This window comes from Thunnus thynnus, chromosome 11, assembly GCF_963924715.1.
Source record: "Thunnus thynnus chromosome 11, fThuThy2.1, whole genome shotgun sequence".
Lineage (NCBI taxonomy): Eukaryota > Metazoa > Chordata > Actinopteri > Scombriformes > Scombridae > Thunnus > Thunnus thynnus.
Window position 1 is genome coordinate 28,816,299 of NC_089527.1, and position 22,353 is coordinate 28,838,651.

General features: G+C 38.2%; 1 protein-coding gene across 1 annotated transcript in view; it reads right to left on the reverse strand.

The window, feature by feature from the left end:
• Positions 1-17,216: 17,216 nt before the first annotated feature.
• Positions 17,217-22,353, reverse strand: part of gdap2 (ganglioside induced differentiation associated protein 2) — a 41,431-nt gene continuing 36,294 nt past the window's right edge. The window contains exon 14 of the mRNA XM_067604304.1: positions 17,217-19,804. Coding sequence (XP_067460405.1) covers positions 19,763-19,804 — 42 coding nt within the window. The 3' untranslated portion in view covers positions 17,217-19,762. The remainder of the gene's footprint in view (positions 19,805-22,353) is intronic.

Sequence of the window (22,353 nt, forward strand, 5' to 3'; positions counted from 1 at the left end):
TAGGAGATATAGACTAAACTGCAGCACTTATCTGTTATCACCTTGTGTAAATTGTTCAGAAGAAAAGACTTATATGATAAGTCATTTTCTTTGTTGCTTTGAATACCAACTTAGAAAGACACACTTCCTTGTGATTGTTATTTGCTTACATTTTAACCGACAGTTGCTCTGAATCAGGTGAGAATTATCGTAAGATTTTTACTTCCTTAATGCAATCAGAGTCACGGTTTCACCTGATTTCATTATTTACAATCTAATTTCATAATACTTAAAATATGAAGCACTTTGAGTGACAAACAGATGTTAATTGTCTGGGTTTTTTTTAAAATAAAACATTTCAAGCTTTATTATTTCTGACATCAAAGCAAAATGTTGAGGCAGTATAGTAACTCAACAGTGACTTCAAATACCTGTTCCATCAGTACTTGGAGACTTAGTCTGAGTGTTCAGGTGAGGGATGAGCCGCTAATTTCACATCTGGAAACACATCGACACAACTGCTAAAAAGTGAAGGGGACCTTTGGCCCAGACTCTCGATTCTGCCACACACACACACACATACAATGTCACTGCTGAGGCTCTAAATGCAATTAAGATGTGCAGGAAACCAAGCATCCTGTCAAGCAGCACTGAAGCCTCAGACTCAAGCTCACATAGTTAAAATCATCAATTTATAACTATTCCTACTTTAAACAGGAAAACGTTAACATTTCTCAGTTTCTATGAGCTTGTCAAGACAGATCAAATTGCTGTTTTTATCATTATAAATACAAAAACCAACAAAACAGAGCAGTTTGTATACAGTATATAGTAGGTATTTACACATATTTACCCACAACTAATTTTCTTTTCTTTTTATTGAGTTGTCACCTTTTGAGCTGTCACTCTTAGGTGTCTTGTTTCTTGAGTTTCAGAGGCAGAAACACAGAGCGAGATGACAACTGGTCTCCATGAGGGAGTTTCAGGCCCACAACAAAACCACACAAACCTCTTCCTCTGTACACAAAAACAGACACAGATCCCCCACCCCCACCCCACCCACCCTCCCCCCAGCAGTGTTTGGCCAGGTCAAACAATGCATGATTTCTGGAAAAATACTGATAGAAGTATACTGGGGACAGAGAGACAATGGACAGTTAACACAGAGCAGAGAATTCACCTACCTGCCTCTGGTCTCTAACAGCTGCTGAAATGGTTCTTCTTTTATGAGTTTTTATTGTCTGACTGTGGTCATTTTATGTTTTTTACCACCTGTTTTATGTCATCAGTGTTGAATCTTGAATCTAAATCTTTTTCAGCAAGGGTGGAGGGGAACTAAGGACAAGTAGTCCTAACTGAGTGGCTTTAGTGTACCTGTACTATGCTGAGTATCCTGTAAACTCAGAGATTACGTCAATGCTTTAATTTTTGATGAAGTACCATGCTGTGGTAGTACCATGCAGAGTGGTTTTGGCTGGTGTAAGATCATTTTCTGTTTCAGTTTACTTTATAAAGAAACGATGCTGAGAGATCTGTTGTTTTCATATTGAAACAGTTACAGTCAGACATTTGTCCTTTCAGCCATTAACTTAGAGTAGTCTCTATAAAAGTGCTTCTGCTGTACTTTTACTTATAAGATCGGTTCGCTCAAATATCTTAAAAACTGTTCTCACTTACCTCTAGTTGTATTCCGGTGTGCCGATATTTGGTTTTATGTGCCCAGATTTTGAGATATCTGTTGCCATAAATGTTTGTACCAAGTTTTATGGTAATCCATCCAATAGTTCATGAGATATTTAAGGCTATAACAAACTGATGGACCAACAGAGCGACTTACTAGCCGTTATTACGATTCCTAGAGTCATGCCGCTAGCATGGCTAAAAAACATATTTTTCACTCATCTCTTGTTAAGTTTATTTACAGAAAAAAAAGTTTTCAGAGAAGCTACTTTAAAGCCCCAATGGAAACTGTAGACAGTGGGTCTGTGGGTTACTCAGAGTAAAGTCTGACACATTCTGGAAAGAGATGATGCCTTCATTTCCATTTTATTGAGTTCATTTGTCTTGTTTGTAGTTTGGGTGAACTAAGCCTTTAAGTATTTTTTAGCACAAGTAATCTTACTTATGCTTGACTGATATTTAAATCAGGTAACTGAGTATGATATTTAAGTTTATCTACAGTACATATTACAATACTTTGTGTACATATTAAGCATTCTTTAATCCAAAACCTACTGTGTTGACCTGCAGTCTGGTCGCATCTACTGAGAGAACTTAAAATATTTCTTATTGTCATGGGACTTTATTGAGAACATTCCTCCGCAAAGTCTACAGAAATAACTTTGTGGCTTTCAAAGATCAAAGTTAGTGACTCACGTTTAGCTATCTGCTTGGGCACCAGTGATATTTACTGGTGGGAGGCGATTTTTGTTTCTGCTTCACATCGCCCACTGCTGTGCGTCTGCGTGGGGCAGAATAAAGTTAGCATGATTAGTCATTACTAGAATTGCTTTTGTCTCAGGAATAATTAAATTGCGATGCTATTGTGAGTCAAAGTATTCTAAAAGGTTGTGAGAAGCAGAAACACAGTGGAGTATTTCAGCAGGGTGTTGTGTTTTGAAACACTTGAACAGGCACTAAATGTTTTGCAGCTGCTGAGCCTTCACATTGACCTCGCAGCTGAAGAGTTTATTGCCACCAGTTAAATGGAACGCATTTGTGTGGTAATTAATGTTGAAAAATGCTTTCATATCCTTGCTGTTCCTTCCTGTTTTCAGTGCGACTGTGCGGGGTCCTTGGGGTCAGGGCAGATTAATTAGTACTTGGCTTGATTAAGGCTGATGCACTGTAGATCCCTGAGAAACCTCATTAGTATCCATGCGAAACATCCAAGAGTAATGAGCTGTGGCACTGATAGCATCTGTTTTCTGGGATGATGATTTTGCTGATTATTTGTCGTGTGTGTTTTGTTCATTTGTGTGTTTGTGTGTGAGAGTTGGTGAATTATGGTGCAGACAGGGGAGCATGTTGACAAACCTGCCTACTCATGTCTGGTTGTCCTGGCAGATGATAAGCTGCTGAGACACTGGGGTGTCTTTTGGCTGAGCAGGACAAGCACATGTTCACCTAACAATTGTGTTTCTGCCCATTCTGGTGCCCTGAGCTACTCATCCACTGGCACACTTGAGAGCTTTGATCTCCTCAAAGCCAAATCACTTTCATGATAGGTTAGTTTGATTTGGTTTGTTTGTGATTGTCATTCATGATCCATCAGTTAGTTAAACCCACATGAGAAGTTTTGTTAGATGTCATATACATACATATTCTACCATTCTTCCAAAAGATATTCCCTCATCTGGTGTTGTGATGGTGGTGGAGGAGAGTGCTGTGCAACATATCCATCCAAAATCTCCCATAGATGGTCAGTTCTGGTCAACATCTGGTGACAGTGAAAGCCATAGCGTGTGATTTCCATACTCCAGTGTTTTTGTTTCTGCTTATGTTTCTCCATTTATTTATTCAGGTTTTTCCTTCATTTTTCTCCAGTCTTCATGTGCATGATTGGAACTCATAGTTGTGTGAGTGAACCGTGGAGCCACAAAATAAATAAGCAGGAGCCAGCAGTTTCAATTAATGACATGACAGTGAGCGCAAGACTACAGTGCAGCACATCAGTGTGAAGCAGTGCTTAACGTCGGTTCAAGCTCATCTCACAAATTTCATATTATCTCGTGTTGTTTCACTCCCCAGAGCAGAAATCCTTCAAAGCATGATAGTTTTTAGTAGTTTCAGCCCATTAACAACACATTGCATTTACTTAACATTACTGCCGCCCATTTACCAGTTTACATTCCTACCACCCAGACAGCCCCTGGTTGTTTTTCAAATCTCATGTCTTTGATTTTAATGATGTTTAATGATGTTATAGATTTATATTATGTACCTGTACTAATAAATATGTTCAGATGGATGCAGTGAGTTCAAGCAAACAACTCAAGTTGCACTGCTACATTCAGACATGACAAGCTTTTTGCAACGTGTATTCAAAACAGTTACAAGTTGGAGCTTTGTATACTGTAAGCTTTCAAAATGCCCGGCTCTCCCTCTGCTCTGCGAGTATATTCACAGCTATCATTGCTGCAGCTTGCTTAACTTTAATCAGCCCCGCCACCACCAACAGCATATACCCACAGACTCTGACTCTGGTCTCTGGATATCTTTTATCACAACAGCCAGATCTCTCTCTCTCTCTCTGTGCATGCTTAAATGTATACTTTAGAGGCTCATGAAGTCAGAGCCGACATTAACGATACTGCTGTGCTCTGTTCTTATGTAACTAAACTTCTAGGTTAACTGACTTGACTGAATTTAGTATCTGACCAAATCTGGTATCCAAATAATTAATTTCAATCCCCAATTAATGCTGAAATGTGAAAGTTTGTGTGTTATATCCCTTTAAAGTTGCACTAATCATATTGTAAGTGTGTGGCTGGAAAGTGATGAGTGTCAAACCCTCACAAACTGAAACTCCACATTCACTGTGTGTGCTTATGGTGTTGAGATATGTAAAGTACACTCCTCTGCCAACAGGACAAATAAAATCTAAAGTACAAACTAGCCTGCGATATAAAGACTCACAGACCAGCTGGCCTGTTTTCTGGGTGAGTCGTGAGGTCAAACCCTTTCAATAGGCATTTCTTGCCATTAGGAGCTGCCATAATTTAAAGCTGCTTACTCTAAACTTCTCTGGAGTCATAAAACAAATGTAAACATTATGAGACATTTGTTTTATGAAGATATGATGTCCTTTATACTGCTATAAATCTTTGATGTGCTTGTCAAATGCAGAAGAAAACAAGATAACAATATCATCTCAATTCACTAAACATAGTACTACACTATATAGCTCAAAGTATGTGGACAAATGTGATTGTTGTACATTTCATTCTGAAACTATGTGCATTAATCTGCTGCTATACCAGCCTCCACTCTGCTGGGAAATCTTTCAACAAGATTTACAAACTTGGCTGTAAGGTAATTTTTACTAAAGTTAAGTCAGATACATAAAATATATAGCATCTTGGATTCAATACCTTACAATCTGTGTTACATTACATGAAAACACTAAAAACACTAAGATCCCCCAATGGAAAGGACAAGGATTTAAAGCAACACCTAAGAACAATCCATCATAGCCTGAAGGACCCAATAAACTTCCTCCTTGTGTGGCGGATGCCTGGACTTTAACCTGTGAAGGAAACCAACGTGAGAAGTTGAGCAGCTCATGTAAACCTTCCACCCTTGTCAGGAATTGTGCAAGCTGCGCAAATATGAAAAGCCTCTTCACTACCACCATGCAGAGGGGTGCCACCTACAGGAGTACAACAAGGTCCCGAGAAACAGGTGGAGATTAAGTGGGGGGCTGTGGCTGAAACAGAGAAAGAAAAAAAAAGAAAGAGAGAGGACTCAGCATTTCTCATGTACCTTTTCATGCACTGGTGGTTTGTTTCCCAGAAAGACTTGCATCAAACCCCTCCAGCACACGCACACATCCTCTACTTGTCAATCTATATATAACATAAACCTCACAGATCCTGTGCCAAGTATGATGGATGGGCGTGCCTGCATATTCATCTCCTAAGGATTTATGTATATCTTACTACCAGACTCACTTGACAGAGCGTATGTGAGCTCGGCGTCCAACATATTTCCAGCAGTGAGGCCAGCGCAGCATGTGTTTGGCTGTAAATGCTGAAGAACTTCAGCATCTGTCTCACTGCGCCTGTGTCGTCTCCTCTAAACTCTGTGAATGGTTGTCGGCAGAGAGCTCGCCTCTGTACTTTTAATGTACTCTGACATGCTGTTCCCATTATATTGCTTTCAGATAGAACTCTATTCTTTCAGGGTGTCTGATCCTCTTCCAGGCAATTATGAAAATGCACTTTCTTCTGTGCGCTCTGTCCAACAGCCCATCCCTCTGCCTGGACTGCAGAGTGAAGAGGAGGTTAGATAAGGTCACAATTGCCTTTAAACTATCTGGCCATCATTACATCACCATGACAAAGAACATGTTTGTTTTAATGCATCAAGAAGTGAATTTTCTTGTAAATTTGAACTGCGCAGTTTATGTAATAACTGACTCACATCACCAGTCTAACTTGTGAAGTGGGATCATAGTGGAGAAGACTGTTGCATCTTCTTTAAGTGTGATGATTTGATGACAAGCATCTTGGCAACCTTAACATCTCAATGATTTGTTTCCTCCTGTTTTTTATTTTTGTGGCAGTTGTATTTGCTGAGTTCAGGTGCAAGTTCAGTACCAAGATCAGACAGGAAATATGAGCTAACAACTGGCTTTCACAGTCTCTTTCTTTCTTTATTCTTTTTCAGGTTTCGACAACTACCTCTGAAAATACATTGAACTGAGTGACAGAACTGAGTTGTGTTCTATTTTGGCACTGGGAACATTTTGAAAAAGTAAATCAGAGAAGCTAAACTTAAAATAAGAAAAGTGTTGTTGTTGTGTGGTGTAAGCTAAATCGATGCCAACCATCAACCTCGTTCACAGTTCTTTAGTTAATTTGATAGACATCTAGACATCTGTCACTTTTAGCCAGAGGAAGCTGAAATGACTGCGCAGTTTTTTTTTCTCACTTAGTCTGTTAGTAAGATTGAACCTTTCAGTTGAGCTGTTCTGCATAGCTGCACTTTTACTTTATTAAAATAGCAATATAGTTGAACTGCATTAAGATAGCTGCTGTCATGTTCTCGAAATGTTGAAATGTTCTGCATGATTCATTTGTGACCAATCAGTGATGTGAAGTGTTCTCCAAACTTTGAGCCAACCAAATCTTCCATCTTCTCATGGATTACTTTCATCACAGTTTTAGGAAACCAATATGTCATAAGAGATGTATTACTTTCTCAGGCAAAATCAAAGATTCTTTTTTTTGAATCTAGTAAAAGTGTTTTCTGGTAGATGGAAATAATCAAGGCAATTTGATAAAGTACTTTTTTTTTTTTACAAGTAAACTCAAAAACCCACCCAAACCACATGAGTTAAGTTCCCCAGATGTCATTCAGTGTATTTGTTCTTAACAGAGAGGGAAGCGTCTGCATTAGTCTATTAAACTGCAGGTTTCTTGGGCAGGTCAGCTGATCAGGGCACTGTGGGACTTCCTGTCGTACAGCTGGTGAAGTTACTGTGTGTTGGACATTGTTGGTCATTCACTGTTTCACAGGAAGTAACTGTACATCAGCACTCTCCCTGCTCTCAGTCTGGGGCGGCTGTAGCTCACATTAACCGGCTTTTAATCACAGCTCCTCCTGTCCAAGTGTTGAAGTGTCCTTGACCAAGACACTAAACTGCTCCCATAACATGTAAATCATTTTGGACAAATGAGTCTGCCACATCAATGTTATGTAATTTTAGCTGTTGCTGTAAAAGACCTTAAGAATAACAGTGAGTCCCCTGAGCCCCAAAACCTCAGGAATTTACATAATGGAAAACAAAACCTGTACTGGGGAAAGAGTTTGCACCGCTGATTAACTTTGCATGCTCACAAATATGATGCTTTACAGCTAAAAGACCAGTTACTTTTAATGGTTGTGCTTATTGTGATGAAGAAATGTCTCACACAGATGCAACAGTATAACAGTATTTATTTATTTAATATATCAGACTGCAGATGTGATAGTACAATCAACTCAGTGTTGGTTTGTGGTCTCTTTAAATTTTATTTAAATTATTTTTTAATTTTTTTTATTTTAATTTTTTTTTTAAATTAAATTATTAATCTTATAATTAATTAAATTTAATAATTAAATTAAAATACAATCATTCAATAAAATATTATATTACATTACATTTAGTTATCAAATTAAATTAAATTAAATTAAATTAAATTAAATTAAATTAAATTAAATTAAATTAAATTAAATTAAATTGGTACATTTACAGCAGTGCGGAAAAAACTGAGCTCTGAAAATCACCTTGGTGTGATGAATAATTCTGACAAAGTGAATCAGGCCTGTGAACTGTATTTTTCCAAGACCTGTGCAAACTCTTCCATCCGGTGTTACTGAATTGTTTCGACATGTTGGTGAGATGATTAACTTGAGCGCCATCTAAATGTGGGCGGCAAAAGCCTTTGTGAGTCCCAAGTATAATATACAGGGGAAAATATGAATCAGCTCCATATGTATTATTAATATAAGTTATACAGGGCCATTTTTCAAGGGTGGGGTCCCCCTGCCTCACAGGCGCTGTGGGGTTCCAGCAGTGTGTGACAGTAGCAGGCAGTGTAATAGTGATAATTTGCTGTTTGAATTATTAGGTTGACAGCTGTGGCAACAACAACTAAAAAACAAAAATTGTATTATTAACAGTTACAATAATCTGGAAAATATATATTTATTACAGTAATTTGGTCAAGAGGGGCACTTCAGCCAAAGAGGGTAAAAAGACAACAGATTGAGTCACTTTAGCCACTACGTGTTCACATCCCTGTTGTTGCATGTGGTCCCATAACCTTTAGTAGTTAAACAGGGTATTTGTCCTCTTTTCTAATTATTTTGAGTAAGACTATACTGGGGAAGGAGGTTGTATATTTATAATTGGTAGTCTGTTATATTTATAGGCTGCAAAAAGCTCATCTGCAGAGAGATATATACACACACACACACACACAAACACACACACACACAATATATATATATATATATATATATATATATATATGTATATATGTATATGTATATATATATATATACACAGTAGCTTGACAGGGATAATGTGTTTATATTCCTCAATGTCTCAGCTAGTATCTATATACCACAGCTGTTGTACTGGAGCTTCTTATTATCAGAACAACTGCTTATCTGCACTATTGATATTGTGTGCTGCACGAGTGCAACGTGCCTGAGTATCCTGAATGAATACAGGTCTGCACGTGGACACAGTCAGTATTCATACACTAACACGATGCATATCTTAATATAACTATAGTAATAGGACTTTTATAAAGCACTTGTCCAAAACAATTTACAAATGGTTTCACAAAAAGAAATAAAACCAAGAAAAACAGATAGAAGCCATCAGTGCTCTCTGTACAGTACATCAGCTCAGCCCGCCCCCCTAGTGGCCACATGTCCTCACTGCGCTCTGACCCCGTCCTGCCCCTTCATCATTAGACAGCATTCAGAGAGGCAGACCCAGAGCGTGCGCACAGTTCTAATCAGGCCAGCACATGCTCAGTTTGAAACACTGCCACATAGCTGGGCTGTGATATAAGACAGACTGGACAACTCAGTTGACCAAGGCACATTCACACACAGAGATGCCAGCAGAGAGCCGGTTCAACTCTCAACTCATGTGTTCCATGAAATTGTTTTTTGTGATAAAATATTGCCTCCAGATGCAGCTTAAAATCAATTAATTTTGTTTATTTTCCATAAGTAATCTGGAGTGGTGAAGTGGACTGTAGTCTTCAGGACTAAGTGGAGGTTATTTTGGGGGCTATTTTTGCTATGTTACTAATCCTCCATCTTGGGGATGGATGCCAAAATGTAGTTTCACTACTTTCTAGGGCATATATAGATCCCTATCCAGAGTCCCTGCTTAAAACCAGAGGGGACAGAACCTTTGCAGCCAGGGCCCTGAGGCTCTGGGATGATATACCAGAAGAAACATCTTTAGGATTTCTTCTTAAAACATACTTTTACCAGAAAGCTTATCCTGATTTTACAAGTTTTTAAAAAAAATCTTATCACTGAAATTGTTTTTTATTATAACATCTAATCCATTTGATTAGATTATTTGATTATTCCTCAAAGTAACAACAAAAATGTCCCACTTTTTCACAACTTTCTGACTCTTTTAAATGATTGATCAATTAATTTAGAAAATAATTGGCAGATTCTTTGATAATGAAAATAATTGTTTGCTGCAGTCCAAGATTAAATTTTGTACCTGAATTTAGAATTTGTTGATTTAAATTTGCTCTCGTGTGAAGCGCTAAAGATTATTATAATAATATGATATTCTTTGCTGAAGTGTGAAGACATCAGGTAAAATGTGTGACATTAACGAGTGAAGTGTCTGGTTCCTTCAAAATGATCAGAATCACAAGTTTAAAGGAAGAACAGAAATCTTATTCTCTGTTATTGCGCTCTCGTGTCCAACCAGTGAGCTATGCATCACATTTTCCTCTGGTTTTTGTGCTATTTGCCTGTGTAGACATTCAAATTTGTTCTGACTCTGTGTGTATTCTCCTTCCCTTTATTATATAAAAGACTGGATAGCTCAGACAAATACAGGCCGGTTTTTGGGTTCACAAATGCTTGCAGTGTGGTTACCAGTGGTTAAAAGGGACAAACCACCGCATTGGATGGGTGACAGTGAATAAAACGCACAACCAAAGAAAATGACTCATTTCTCTACAGCAGTATCTGTGTTTAAATCAGAGTATAAAACAGGAGGGAAACATATCAGCAGGGGAAGAGGTAATGACATTGGAAACAACTCAACCTCTCAGCGTTCCCTAGGAGGTCTCATTAGTGCACCCGCACACATTTTATGGGAACAATTGTGATCTTGACCCAACACACGCTTGACAAACAGGTCACATTGTCACACGTTCACTTCAACATTCCCCTCTTGCTGTGTGTACTGCTACTAATTACTAATATGGACAGTTTTTAATTATTCTTGATCTGGAGACCTGGATCTCAGACCTGGTTTTATTGATCAAGGGGTCACTCAGCACTGTCTCATAGCTTCGAAGGCAATGCTGAGATCTGATGGCTATGAGCACATGTTGGTCATGAAAACTCTGCATCCACACATGGGTGCTGACTGTGTGTTTAGAAGTTTATTATTTTTTATCTTCGTTCATTGAAGTCTGTGTTTGATCCCATGTTGCTGTTTGGCTCATCGTTATTAATCTGATCATCTTTCATTTGAATATGTGCAGATGTGTGAACCTTCTGTTGTACAAGGAGTCTGCAGATGAATCATTCTGATTCATAGTTTTCCCTTTCTATCACACACCCTGCAGGAACCCATGCTGGTGTGAGAGGTTAGAGTGGATTATGGGAAACATTATCATGTAAAACAGCTGCACACCAGTATACTGAAAATGACCTAAAGGCTCAGATTAGTAATCAGGCTCTGGGGATGCATTAACATGAGGCATGCTTGGAGGAATTTGGTTTGACTTCTGGAGTGCTTGCACCTTCAGTCACTTTGTTTGACCAGATGAACTCTAGTGGTCCAGCTTTAAGAAATAGTTGACATTCTGGGATTTAGCAGTCAGCAGCCAGCTAACTTAGCTTAGCATAAAGACTGGAAACAGGTTAACAACTAGCATGACTCTATCCAAATGAAACAAAATCCACCTACAGTACTAACACTATTGTTTAATCTGCACGAAAAACCAAATGGCAAAAATTATGTTTGTTTGTTTTTTTATGGGGGGTTATGTGTGACTATTTCCTGGCCAAGAGCAGTAGCTTATTTTTTTACATGACTTGCAGACAAGTTAGATAAACCCTCTCACTTTTGAGAAGTTATGAACTCATAGAAAAGTTGCTCTTTCTGTAGTTTGTCCTCTTTGTGTTCTTGTGATTTATCAACTATTTTTAGAAGCAGTCTAGTGTAGTAACCTGATCCACACCAGAGTTTAACTGGCAGTGTTAAGCTTGCCTAAACAAACTGGATTAAACTGGTAAATTGTTGTTTAAACTGCACTAGATGAGTTAGGCGTGAACACAGTATTAGTCCTCTTCCTTGCAGATCTAGGGGGAATGTTCCTGTAGGAGTTTGTAAGAAATACTGCATTTTTCCTGGACTTCTAAACCAACATGCCTTGAAATGCCATGCAAAACGCTTATGTTTTTAAAGAAAGGTTAGAACCAAAAACAAGTTTAAAGTGACATTTACCTAATTCAAATGACATTTACATATGATTTAAGGATACAATTGTTGTTGCTGGGCAGCCTCACTGAACAGACATGGCCTTGTTCAGTGGATCATTTTGTGTGTCTTGGATGTTTCAGAAAAATGTCTCTAAAAAGGTAAAGTTCTATTGTTTGACAGCCTGGGCACAGAATGACTTTCTCAAACTGCTTTACTCTGAACCTCACAGTTTCTCTCAGTCTCTCCTCCACTACAGGCTGCTGCCCAGAAGACAGTGGAGCAGAGCAGTTTATCATGCTGGTTATATGTAGTTAACAGCTGTACTGAACTGCAGTCCATTCACTTTATACCAGCAATATATCGTACACTGAAGACCATTTGAGAATAACTTTTACACAGTTCCGCTTGTCCTCTCACAGAGTGCAAGTGGAAATGGGAAGGTGGAGCCATACACCACCTGAACAACATGTGTGTTGCGTAAGACTGGCATACAAAACAAACACATACTCGTGTTCCCTCACACACAGGATATCCGTGTGAATTATGGACATGAGTCCACTGAACTGAGCTCACTCTTTGTTGACACTGATTATGTTACATGCTTATCTTGCGCTATGGGGGATTTTGTGTTGTTAATTGTATTATCTTTCAATATTAATGGGTTTATTGTATATATGACTTTTCTGTATATTGTTTGGACCCAAATGTTTTATCTAATTGTGTCGATAAAATAACTAACTAGATACCACTGCAACGCTGGACAGATGTATTGTACATGATTAGGCTGTATTGAGCTGTAACTACATCCCTCAAAGTAATTGTGTTTACATTTACGTTGCAACAGGTAATCCAGGTAACAGCTATTTCATCTTGTCTCAATCCTGAATAGGAGGCTTCTTCTGTGCAGTTACTGTGTTTAATGCTACATGCTTTCATTCACTGTGATAGAGCAGCAATTACAGTGAGCAGAAGTCTGTGTTAGATGTGTGTTACTGAAAAGGAGCTGATTACTGAACTTTTCTTTTTTTCTCAGATTAGTAATCAGGCTCTGGGGATGCATTAACATGAGGCATGCTTAGAGGAATTTGGTTTGACCTCTGGAGTGCTTGCACCTTCAGTCACTTTGTTTGACCAGATGAACTCTAGTGGTCCAGCTTTAAGAAATAGTTGACATTCTGGGATATAGCAGTCAGCAGCTAGCTAACTTAGCTTAGCATAAAGACTGGAAACAGGTTAACAACTAGCGTGACTCTATCCAAATGAAACAAAATCCACCTACAGTACTAGCACTATTGTTTAATCTGCACGAAAAACCAAATGGCAAAAATTATGTTTGTTTTTTTATGGGGACTATTTCCTGGCCAGGAGCAGTAGCGTATTTTTTTACATGACTTGCAGACAAGTTAGATAAACCCTCTCACTTTTGAGAAGTTATGAACTCATAGAAAAGTTGCTCTTTCTATAGTTTGTCCTCTTTGTGTTCTTGTGATTTATCAACTATTTTTAGAAGCAGTCTAGTGTAGTAACCTGATCCACACCAGAGTTTGACTGGCAGTGTTAAGGTTGCCTAAACAACCTGGATTAATATTTCTTTAATATTTCTTACAACAGGGACATATTATGCTTTTTGTGATTTTCTGTCATTCATATACTATTATATATTACTATACTGTATATTTTACAATGTCGGATACCCATGTTAAACATGGTCAAAGCTCAAAAACGTGAGGTGAATGTATGTAAAAATGCTCCCTGCAAGTCAAAAGCTAGGGCTGCAGCCAATCTGAATGCTCCATTTGCAATGTTACCTCTGCGTCCCCATCAAACTGATGTCAGATCATTCATGCATGCCAACAAATGGCAGTGCGGTCCATAGCCTTTGTTGCTAACGTTGTTCCATGGGTTGTCTACTCGCATATTTCAGATTGTATATCAGCTTGAACATGTGCGGATGTATTTTAGAAGTTTATGTTTTGAGTAAAGAATGAGAAAACAAAGTGAAATCCTGCTGCTATTGTAGCGGAGCTAAAACAGCCTGTTTCAGACAGAGGCTGATCTGAGGGGCTGCATAAAGGGTCAATATGAGCTAAATAGGGAGTTTTTTAAAACTGTAAATCATGCAAAGATATTCCAGTAGAGCCCTAGAATAAAAATATAGATCTGTAAACATGTATAATGCATCCCCTTTAATGTTGTATTCACTGTCAAAAAATCTCCACTAGCATCAGAAACCTGTAGAACACACAACGAGCCCATGCTGATCAATCACAGTGCTTGCGCAGTATCTCCCTGGCTGTCCTTGCCCTGTCGTGGTTATTTGAAGAGGAGCCCGTCAGCTGTGACAGCTACATACAAAGGCCAAAAGCTTCACTGTTTTTCTTTTTTTTTTTTTATTGTCCCAGGATTTTATGTTGTTTAAATTTCAGACTTGAATGTTGCCTTCAAGTCTCACAGGTAAGTCCAAGTCAAGTTTCAAGTGTAAAACTCTGCAGTACGTCTTCTGTTCCTCTCGTGATGTTAGTTAATGGTCCCTGTCTATGTGTCTGATAAAGACAGAGAAAAAGTATGTTGTATTGTCATATATCAGATATAGTTATGTTTCAATTCAGTTATAAATAAGGCATTTCAGTCCTCAGACTGTATTTGAACACTGGCCAAAGGTCACTGATGATTTACTGTGTTACTCTGCTCCGTCTGCTCTATGTTTCCACTCGCTAATCCCTGCCTGTCATGGAGGGAGGTCCATAAAAGATGGATTTTCTCGTCTTCTCACCACAGCTTTTAATTTACAGAGCGGACAGCAGCATCCTTCCACCCTCACCCCCTGCTCAGTGCTTTAATCCAGCTAGAACGAATAAAGAGATTAAAAAGCAGAAGATGAGACATGATGAAAGAGGGTCACTGTGGTCAGCAGGATGTGGGCAGGTGAGACGGGAGATGTTGAGGACAGGGGAGGGGGCAGGAGGTTTTTAATCAGGACAAGACCACTTCTTCACTTCCTAGAACATGATGCTGTTTTCTGTGGAGGGAATGTGAGACTGGTGGAAAAAAAACACTCCCAGTGAAACACCTGGTGTTTATCCTTTTTATTCAGCCACTTACGTGTCTCTGTCTTTGCTGTGTCCTCAAAGAGAAAACACATAACGGCTCTGGATTTGATGTCTGCATGCTTTGCAGATAAATTGTTGACACAGTTTGCAAACCAGAAATACATTTAGAAAGATATTTTTGTTTCTAACTGCACTTTGTTCATGACATGATGTAGCTTGTGGTGGTTTTATATTCTCTGTTATCCCTAAAAATGTAGAAATTTGTGTGGGACAATATTCCTCACAAATACTGGTGAATTTCTATATTTTTATATATATTATTATTCACAACAAATCCCATGAAAAGACTAAAACCAACAATAATTTGATCCCTCTAAGAAGTATTGCCTTTGTAGCCAGAGCCTTATATAGTATATTCCTCTGTGCCACAGAGCGCCATTGTTAAAAATACATCAGTGAGCCACACCATTACACTGGTGACATGTTCCTTCATTACAATAAACACGAGCATTATAATTTATTTTGAATCAGTTCCTCAACACTGTCCTGCTGCTGGAAATGCTCACTAGAGCACCGAATGTGTACTAATTCACGACTGAAAATAGTTCCCAACAAATGCTACATTTATTTCTGAGTAACGTTATCTAAAAAGTACAGTGCCCAGTAGTTTAAGGAAATTACTCAGGCTTTCTAAAAAAGTTAAGTGAATATATTTGTGACCCGTTGCAACATTAAAATGATGCTTAGACATGAACACATTAGTAGTTATTATCCTATAATATAAAACTAACATGGGCCAATCTCTGTATAATGATTACTCTTACCTTTGATTCTTAAGATTTTGCTGATAATATCTTAATGCTGATTAACTGTAGTATTTTCATTCTGTGGTACGTGTGTAAAGGATCTGAATACTATTTTCACCACTGGAAAAATCAGTAGCTGTACTAGACTTAGAATTCATAATTTTATGGTTTTGTGATGAAACACCCACATCATGTTGCCCTTGTTGATTATCATCACTCCGATTCTAGATAGAGTCTCAAGGGAGTTTTCTCTTGGATTTTAAACTCATGGGATAACAGAAGGAAGTGTTTTGATATTTCATTCTGTAAGATTGAAAAGTAAGAAAAAGAACATTTAAAGAAAAATTTAACATACTAACTTGAACCTTATCCTGAAGAAGTTTTTCTTTTCTATTTTAACCAGTGAATTTAAGGGAAAGTTGAATCATGACAACCACGTAATTCTGCCCTACTTCATTTATTACTCACGTTTTATTTCTTCTCACTGGAGACATCACTCCTAAAATATTAAAAAGCTTGAACTCATAGCCATGGGAAGATTTTTGAAATATATAATTGAAAGTATCCATCTAACATTTTATAAGAGAACTCTGATTTAAGGAGTATTTAATCTTCACAGACGTTTGGCTGCAGTACAGGTTTAAGCTCTCCAACACGTAATACTTGAATGTCTGGACATGAGCCTTGAGCTAGATTTTCATCTACAATATTTCGCTGGATACTTTTTTCATTCATCACCGATTGGCTGTAAGTGAAGGATCTCATTTTCCCTTTGTAACTAAATTCAGCACATTCCCTTAACAGTGTTATAAGTATACACACACACAACATTTCGGAAATGATTAACTTTGACTTGTCATTTTTCTTTGTATTCTCTCAACTAAGAATTGAGTTTGATGTCGCAGTTGATTTGACTCATTATTAAAACCAATAATTTTCTATAGTGTCAAACTTGTGGCAAATGATAGATATGAGCTTTATTGTCTTTGTATTAATCATGAATTAAGGATGTTGACCTTTCTACAACACTTCCAACTTTTTTCTGATAGGACAATTGGAGCCTCCAATTACCAAAGTAACTGAAAAATAAAACATCTTTACAGAGGAAAATCATTTTAATCAGTGTGTAAAAAAACAAGAATTCAAGAAATCCAACAGTGACATCACTGGTGTTCACACTTCCTGTACTTATGGACTGTAAATCTTATGAACAACCAACTTCCATTCACCAATTTGAAATCATAAAAAAGATAATATACATTTCCAAGAACTCAAAATTTGGCTCATCATTCATATACATTCTGACATGATCACAGTTGTGACAATTAAGTGTATGCTAATGATTTCACTGATCTAAAGCTGCTTTTCTGGTTTCTTCATAAACAGTCGAAGGGAGAACAGTGAGTGACATTTCATAGTCATATTTATGACATTTTAAACAACTCTGCATCATGTTCAGTCTTCAAATCTTCTTTTTCTAAAAGCAGGTTGAAAAAGTTGGTCAGTTAAGGAAAACTCATTTGTTTCATTCATGCAATTTTGCTTTGAATTACCTAACCGCACTGGATGTTTTTCTTCCATTCGTTTTAGAAAAATAAGATATAAAGACACTGAACGTTGATTACAGGATCAACATCTGTTTAACTGCATTTTATTTACAGGGTGATTGATTGATCTGGTCCTTAATGGATCCTTGAGCAACGATCTGGTGATTGATCCTTGAGTAACTGACATGGCACATCTCCCCGTTTAAATATACAAACTCCAACAACATGTAAGTTACAATTTAAGAAGCCTCAAGTTTCAAACTGAACTCGTACGATACGGTACTGTACGATAGTGTCACCTGACCTGTCTGACTGTGTCGGGATTTTGAATCACTGATACAGTATCTCTTGTTAGTGAGGACTTGAACTTATTTAAATAGGTATGGATTCCTGACAGTGTGTGGAAGACCAGCCAACTGGAGAAGACTTGGTGAAGACAAAACTACATGCAGGTGACATTTCTTCGATGGTGACGTTAGTTAGACAGAGTCTACGTCTATTTTGATAGTGTTACCTCTCGGGGTACCAGACAGATGGGGTTTGCTACATAATAACTGCTTCGAAGGTTTAGACAATCACAGGAATGTTTTCAAAGTTCAGTTCAGTACATTTGATTTGCAATTAGATAAAGTAAACCCACCGGTCTGGAAGTCCAAGTTAAATTAAACTATTTGTGCATTTTGAAAACACCAAATGAAGTGGAGCCAACTGTGCAAATAAAAAGGAAAATTAGTGACTGAGGAACAAAACGCTCATTTTAACAAACAAACAGGCACAAAAATGTTAAGCTCTATTGGCAAGGGCAAAAGAAAAGTCAGCTAATTGTACTTTTCTTCCTCATCGAGGGTGCCAACTGCCGTAAGGAAGTGATTCTCATCCTTTTTTGGCATTTGAACAGTTCAACCAAAGAATAAACATCAGAGGAAGCAAAGCAGCTGAAAACCAGTTTCACAAGACATAAATTACAATTGTGGAAGCAATTACATGATGATACGTTAGTGCAGTAAGAGAATGTTGTTTGTAGTCCCCTTTATCACGTTCTGACCTCTGGGTTGAGACCTCTGGCATAAAGCTATAAAATGCATCCTGCAGACAGCAAGGACCTTCAGCCTGACAAGTAGGCTGGCTATACTCAAGCAGGCAGTACCATAGAAGAAGAGAACTTTATGACTGACCTTGCCAGAGAGGCCACAACCTATAATTATATTCATAATCAATTATTGTATTCATTTTTAAATTTAATCAACTAACTAATAGAAAAATGCCCACCATAAGTTTCCAGAGGTGATGTCTTCTAATTGCTTGTTTTGTGTGACAAAGAAATCCAAAAAGTATTCAGTTTATAAGAATATATAAAACAAAAAAAGTAGCAAATCCTCACATTTGAGAAACTGGGACCAGTGAATGATTGGTATTTTTGCTTGTCAAATAACTTGAACGATTAATTGATTTTTAAAAATATTGCAGCTGAAATTTCTGTTGACTAAATGATTTATCGACTAATTGTCTCAGTACTGCTATCCTAGATTATGTTCACCAGCTTGGCAGAAACATATCTGCGCTGCTGTGTTCCAGATTAGACTTGCCAGTAGGACCACAACCTACCGGTGGGAAATTACAAACTTCATGCGATTGAAAACTGAGGTTTCTGAGATGCAGATATCTGACATCAACTCTTGAAAAACATTTTCAGTGCATCACCTTAAATCCACCCACACACTTTGTGTGAATTTAAAGCTTATGTTGGTAAATGGATACACATACATTTGAGATGTAAAGTTAATATTCTATGCTACCTAGCTAGCTAACAGAGCGACATTCCTGACGTTAGCTGTTGCATGAGGAGCATTGTTTTTGTCTATCAAAGACAAAAGTTGTTATTTCAACCTACCAGGTGGGAATTTACAACTTTCAACTGAGTGTAATGCAGCATTAGTCTTTACTTGATCCAGAGTTTCCGCAGGGCAACGTGGTACAACATAGAATGAAATGGTGTGGAAAACAAGACAGACGTCATCTCCCCAAGTCTTACTCCAGCATATGAAAAAGTCTTGCAATATTGTGAGACATGGGCGAGGACGTCTGATATGACCGCACAATGAAAATGGCTTTGAGGAACTGTCAGGCTTGACATGATACTTCATATTTAGGGGTGTTTGAAGAAACTGCTGAATAAGAACTCTTGGTGTAAGGCATAATCCAGAAACCATACGAGATCCACAAATAGTTTGTGGTGGGTGAGATTCGACCGCTTACCACGCCACATGCTTCTAAACGTGGGCTGCGTCGGTTAATTTTGTCCTTTTGGAAGGACAAAAGGAGATTTTCCCCACTATGGTTCAGATCCTTAAGAGAATGGTAGCAGTTCAGACCACACAGGCAACATAATGTCCATAAATGGCTTCCATTTGACAGGCCGTCACCACCTTGTCACCTCGACAGAGACGTTTGACTGGTCTCCTGTCACAGACTGGAAGACTGGGAGGGATGGAACGGTCCATTCATCTGTGATGGAGAAGAAGAAAAAAGTCACAAATCAAAAGATGCAAAGTTGCCTAGATAGGGCATAATCCACAGGGAATACACCTATATGCCTATGCTTTTTATGTGAAAGTGTTGAGTTTCATTGACGGTAACTTGCTAGAAAAACAGCTAAATAAAAGCAGTTGGATTTATTTAGTGAATAAAAACAGTATTTCTGTTACTGAAAATAAACTCAAAGAAGCATGGCGTGACATGACTCTGCTGTTGTAGTGATGGAATTAGTGCTGCTAAAATTGCATTATCCTGAACTTATTAAGACAACATGGAAGCCTGGAAGAAGTGTTGAGTTTGCAGGAACAGCAAACAGCATCAACAGCAAATTTAAACTGGAGCAGATCAGGAAACAGGGAGGCTTCTTACTAAAATAAAATCATACATAATAAAAAAAGCAAAACAGGGTGAATTATAAATCTGTCTGTCTCTTAAAAAGTATAAACCTGTTTTGAATAAAGGCCTAGTTCTTTCTGTGGTTGAGGCAAACAAAGGCCCTGGTCACTATTTGGGTATTTCAGCAAATGGATTAACTGTTGGATGGATTAAACAGGACACAGCCCATGGGCCAATCACTAACAAAAATGTCTCAGCAGTGACATCATTTGTCTCCCACAGGTTGATAACTTATTCATGGCAGTTGACCCTGAGGGCTGAGGGGCAGCAAATAGTGCTGAGCATCAAGAGTGGACACTCTTGATGTGGACTGCCCATGAATGCATCATTCTGGCAGACTTACAACTGCTATATTACAATTGTGGCACCGTGTCATTGACTGTAACCATGACAACCAAATTGACTGCAGGCAAAAGCATTATGAAAAAAAGTTATTATTTAACAAACAAAGCAAGAGGTGGACTTGGGGAGGTTTTACTTTTTTTCTGTTTGATGAAACACCATCTCGGCGGTTTATACCTTTGAATGAGAGGCCTCCAGAAAGCTGATTGTGTTCTTTTATCTTTTCAGCACACTTTCCAGGAATGCTACAATTATCTGAAGTGAGTGGAAATTCAAGCTCTCCTGTAATTCTCTCACGCTGCTTATCAGTGTTACAGGTGTTGCTATATCACAGTGAAATACCATGGGACTCTGTGTGTGTGTGTGTGTGTATTTGGGATGTGCAGAGAGCCCAGTATTTGTATTTGTATCTATGTTTGTTGAGGCAGCAAAAATATTTATATTTGTATTCGAGTGGGAGTAAAAGTGGAAATAGGTGTAAAAATCCAGTTTTTGTTTTTATTACGCTTTTAATTTTAGGATATTAAAGTGTTAATGAATAAACTATCTTACGAAACAGGTCCCCACACCGGGTCTTGAACTCGAGTCTCCCAGATCATAGACGACTGCGCTGACTACTGAATTAAAACCAAGTACATCGCAAAGGTGCAGACAGACCTCTACCTATATATACACCCATAACACAAAGACAGCACAGCGTGAAACGTGTAGAGAAGAACTTCAAAGGTGTTTCTTGCTTTGCACTTTTCATTTATTGTTTATTTTTTACAACCTAACTTTGTGGAAAGGAGAAGGGGAACAACAGATTACGGAGAGTCCCTTGAAAGCACTTCACTTGTGTCAGTAGCTCAGCTTTATCTCTGGGGGACACCCCCAACTCTGGGAGTGATGTTCAAATTAGGAAATCTGCGTCATGTAGCAGGTGGATGTGACTCCCTTAGTTGAGACCTGCTGATAGACGTAACAGCAGAGCAGAGGAAAGAGGCTGAGATAGCGATGTAACCAACTTGCGTGCTGGTATTTGACATGTTTGTTTTTTTCTTCCCAAAAACAAATAATTTTTAAAATATTTGTACAAAATAACTGACTATTTGTGCTTTGCCAAATAACGTATTTGGATTCGGGCACACCCTTAGTAAGCAGCAATTTTCCCTTTAAGAAGCTTTAAAGGGAAACTTTTCAACCTGGACCTTATTTTCCCATCTTTTTGTGTCTAAGTGGCTAATGGGGACAACAATTTTTGAAATTGGTCCATTATTGAGTGAGAGTGCAGCAGCCGGCAGCTGCAAAACAGGCTGCAATGTAATCTGACGGGACAATAGTGCCCTGTCAATGTACGTCCAATAAAAGCAACTGACAGGCTCAGATTCTTCTTATAAGTGTCTGACAACATTATGAAGGGACCATATGGAGAAATAAAATGTTTTTCTTTACCTTTCGCTTGATCCAGTCTGTTTGTTATTATGTTTATACAAGTCTCACCCAAGGACAAGTCTCATTCTGAATCTCACAAGAGTTGAGTTGTTGTCGAAATCAGCTAAATATTCAGCCGTGACTTTGAAAATTGAAGAAATTCAAGTATCTCGGGGTCTTGTTCATGAGTGAGGGTAAGATGGAGCATGAGGTTAACAGGCAGATTGGTGCAGCATTAGCAGTAATGCGGGTATTGTACTGAACTGTTGTGGTGAAGAAAAACTGAGCCCGAAGGCAAAGCTCTCAATTTACAAGTCGGTCTACGTCCCAACCCTCACCTATGGTCATGAGCTTTGGGTAGTGACTGA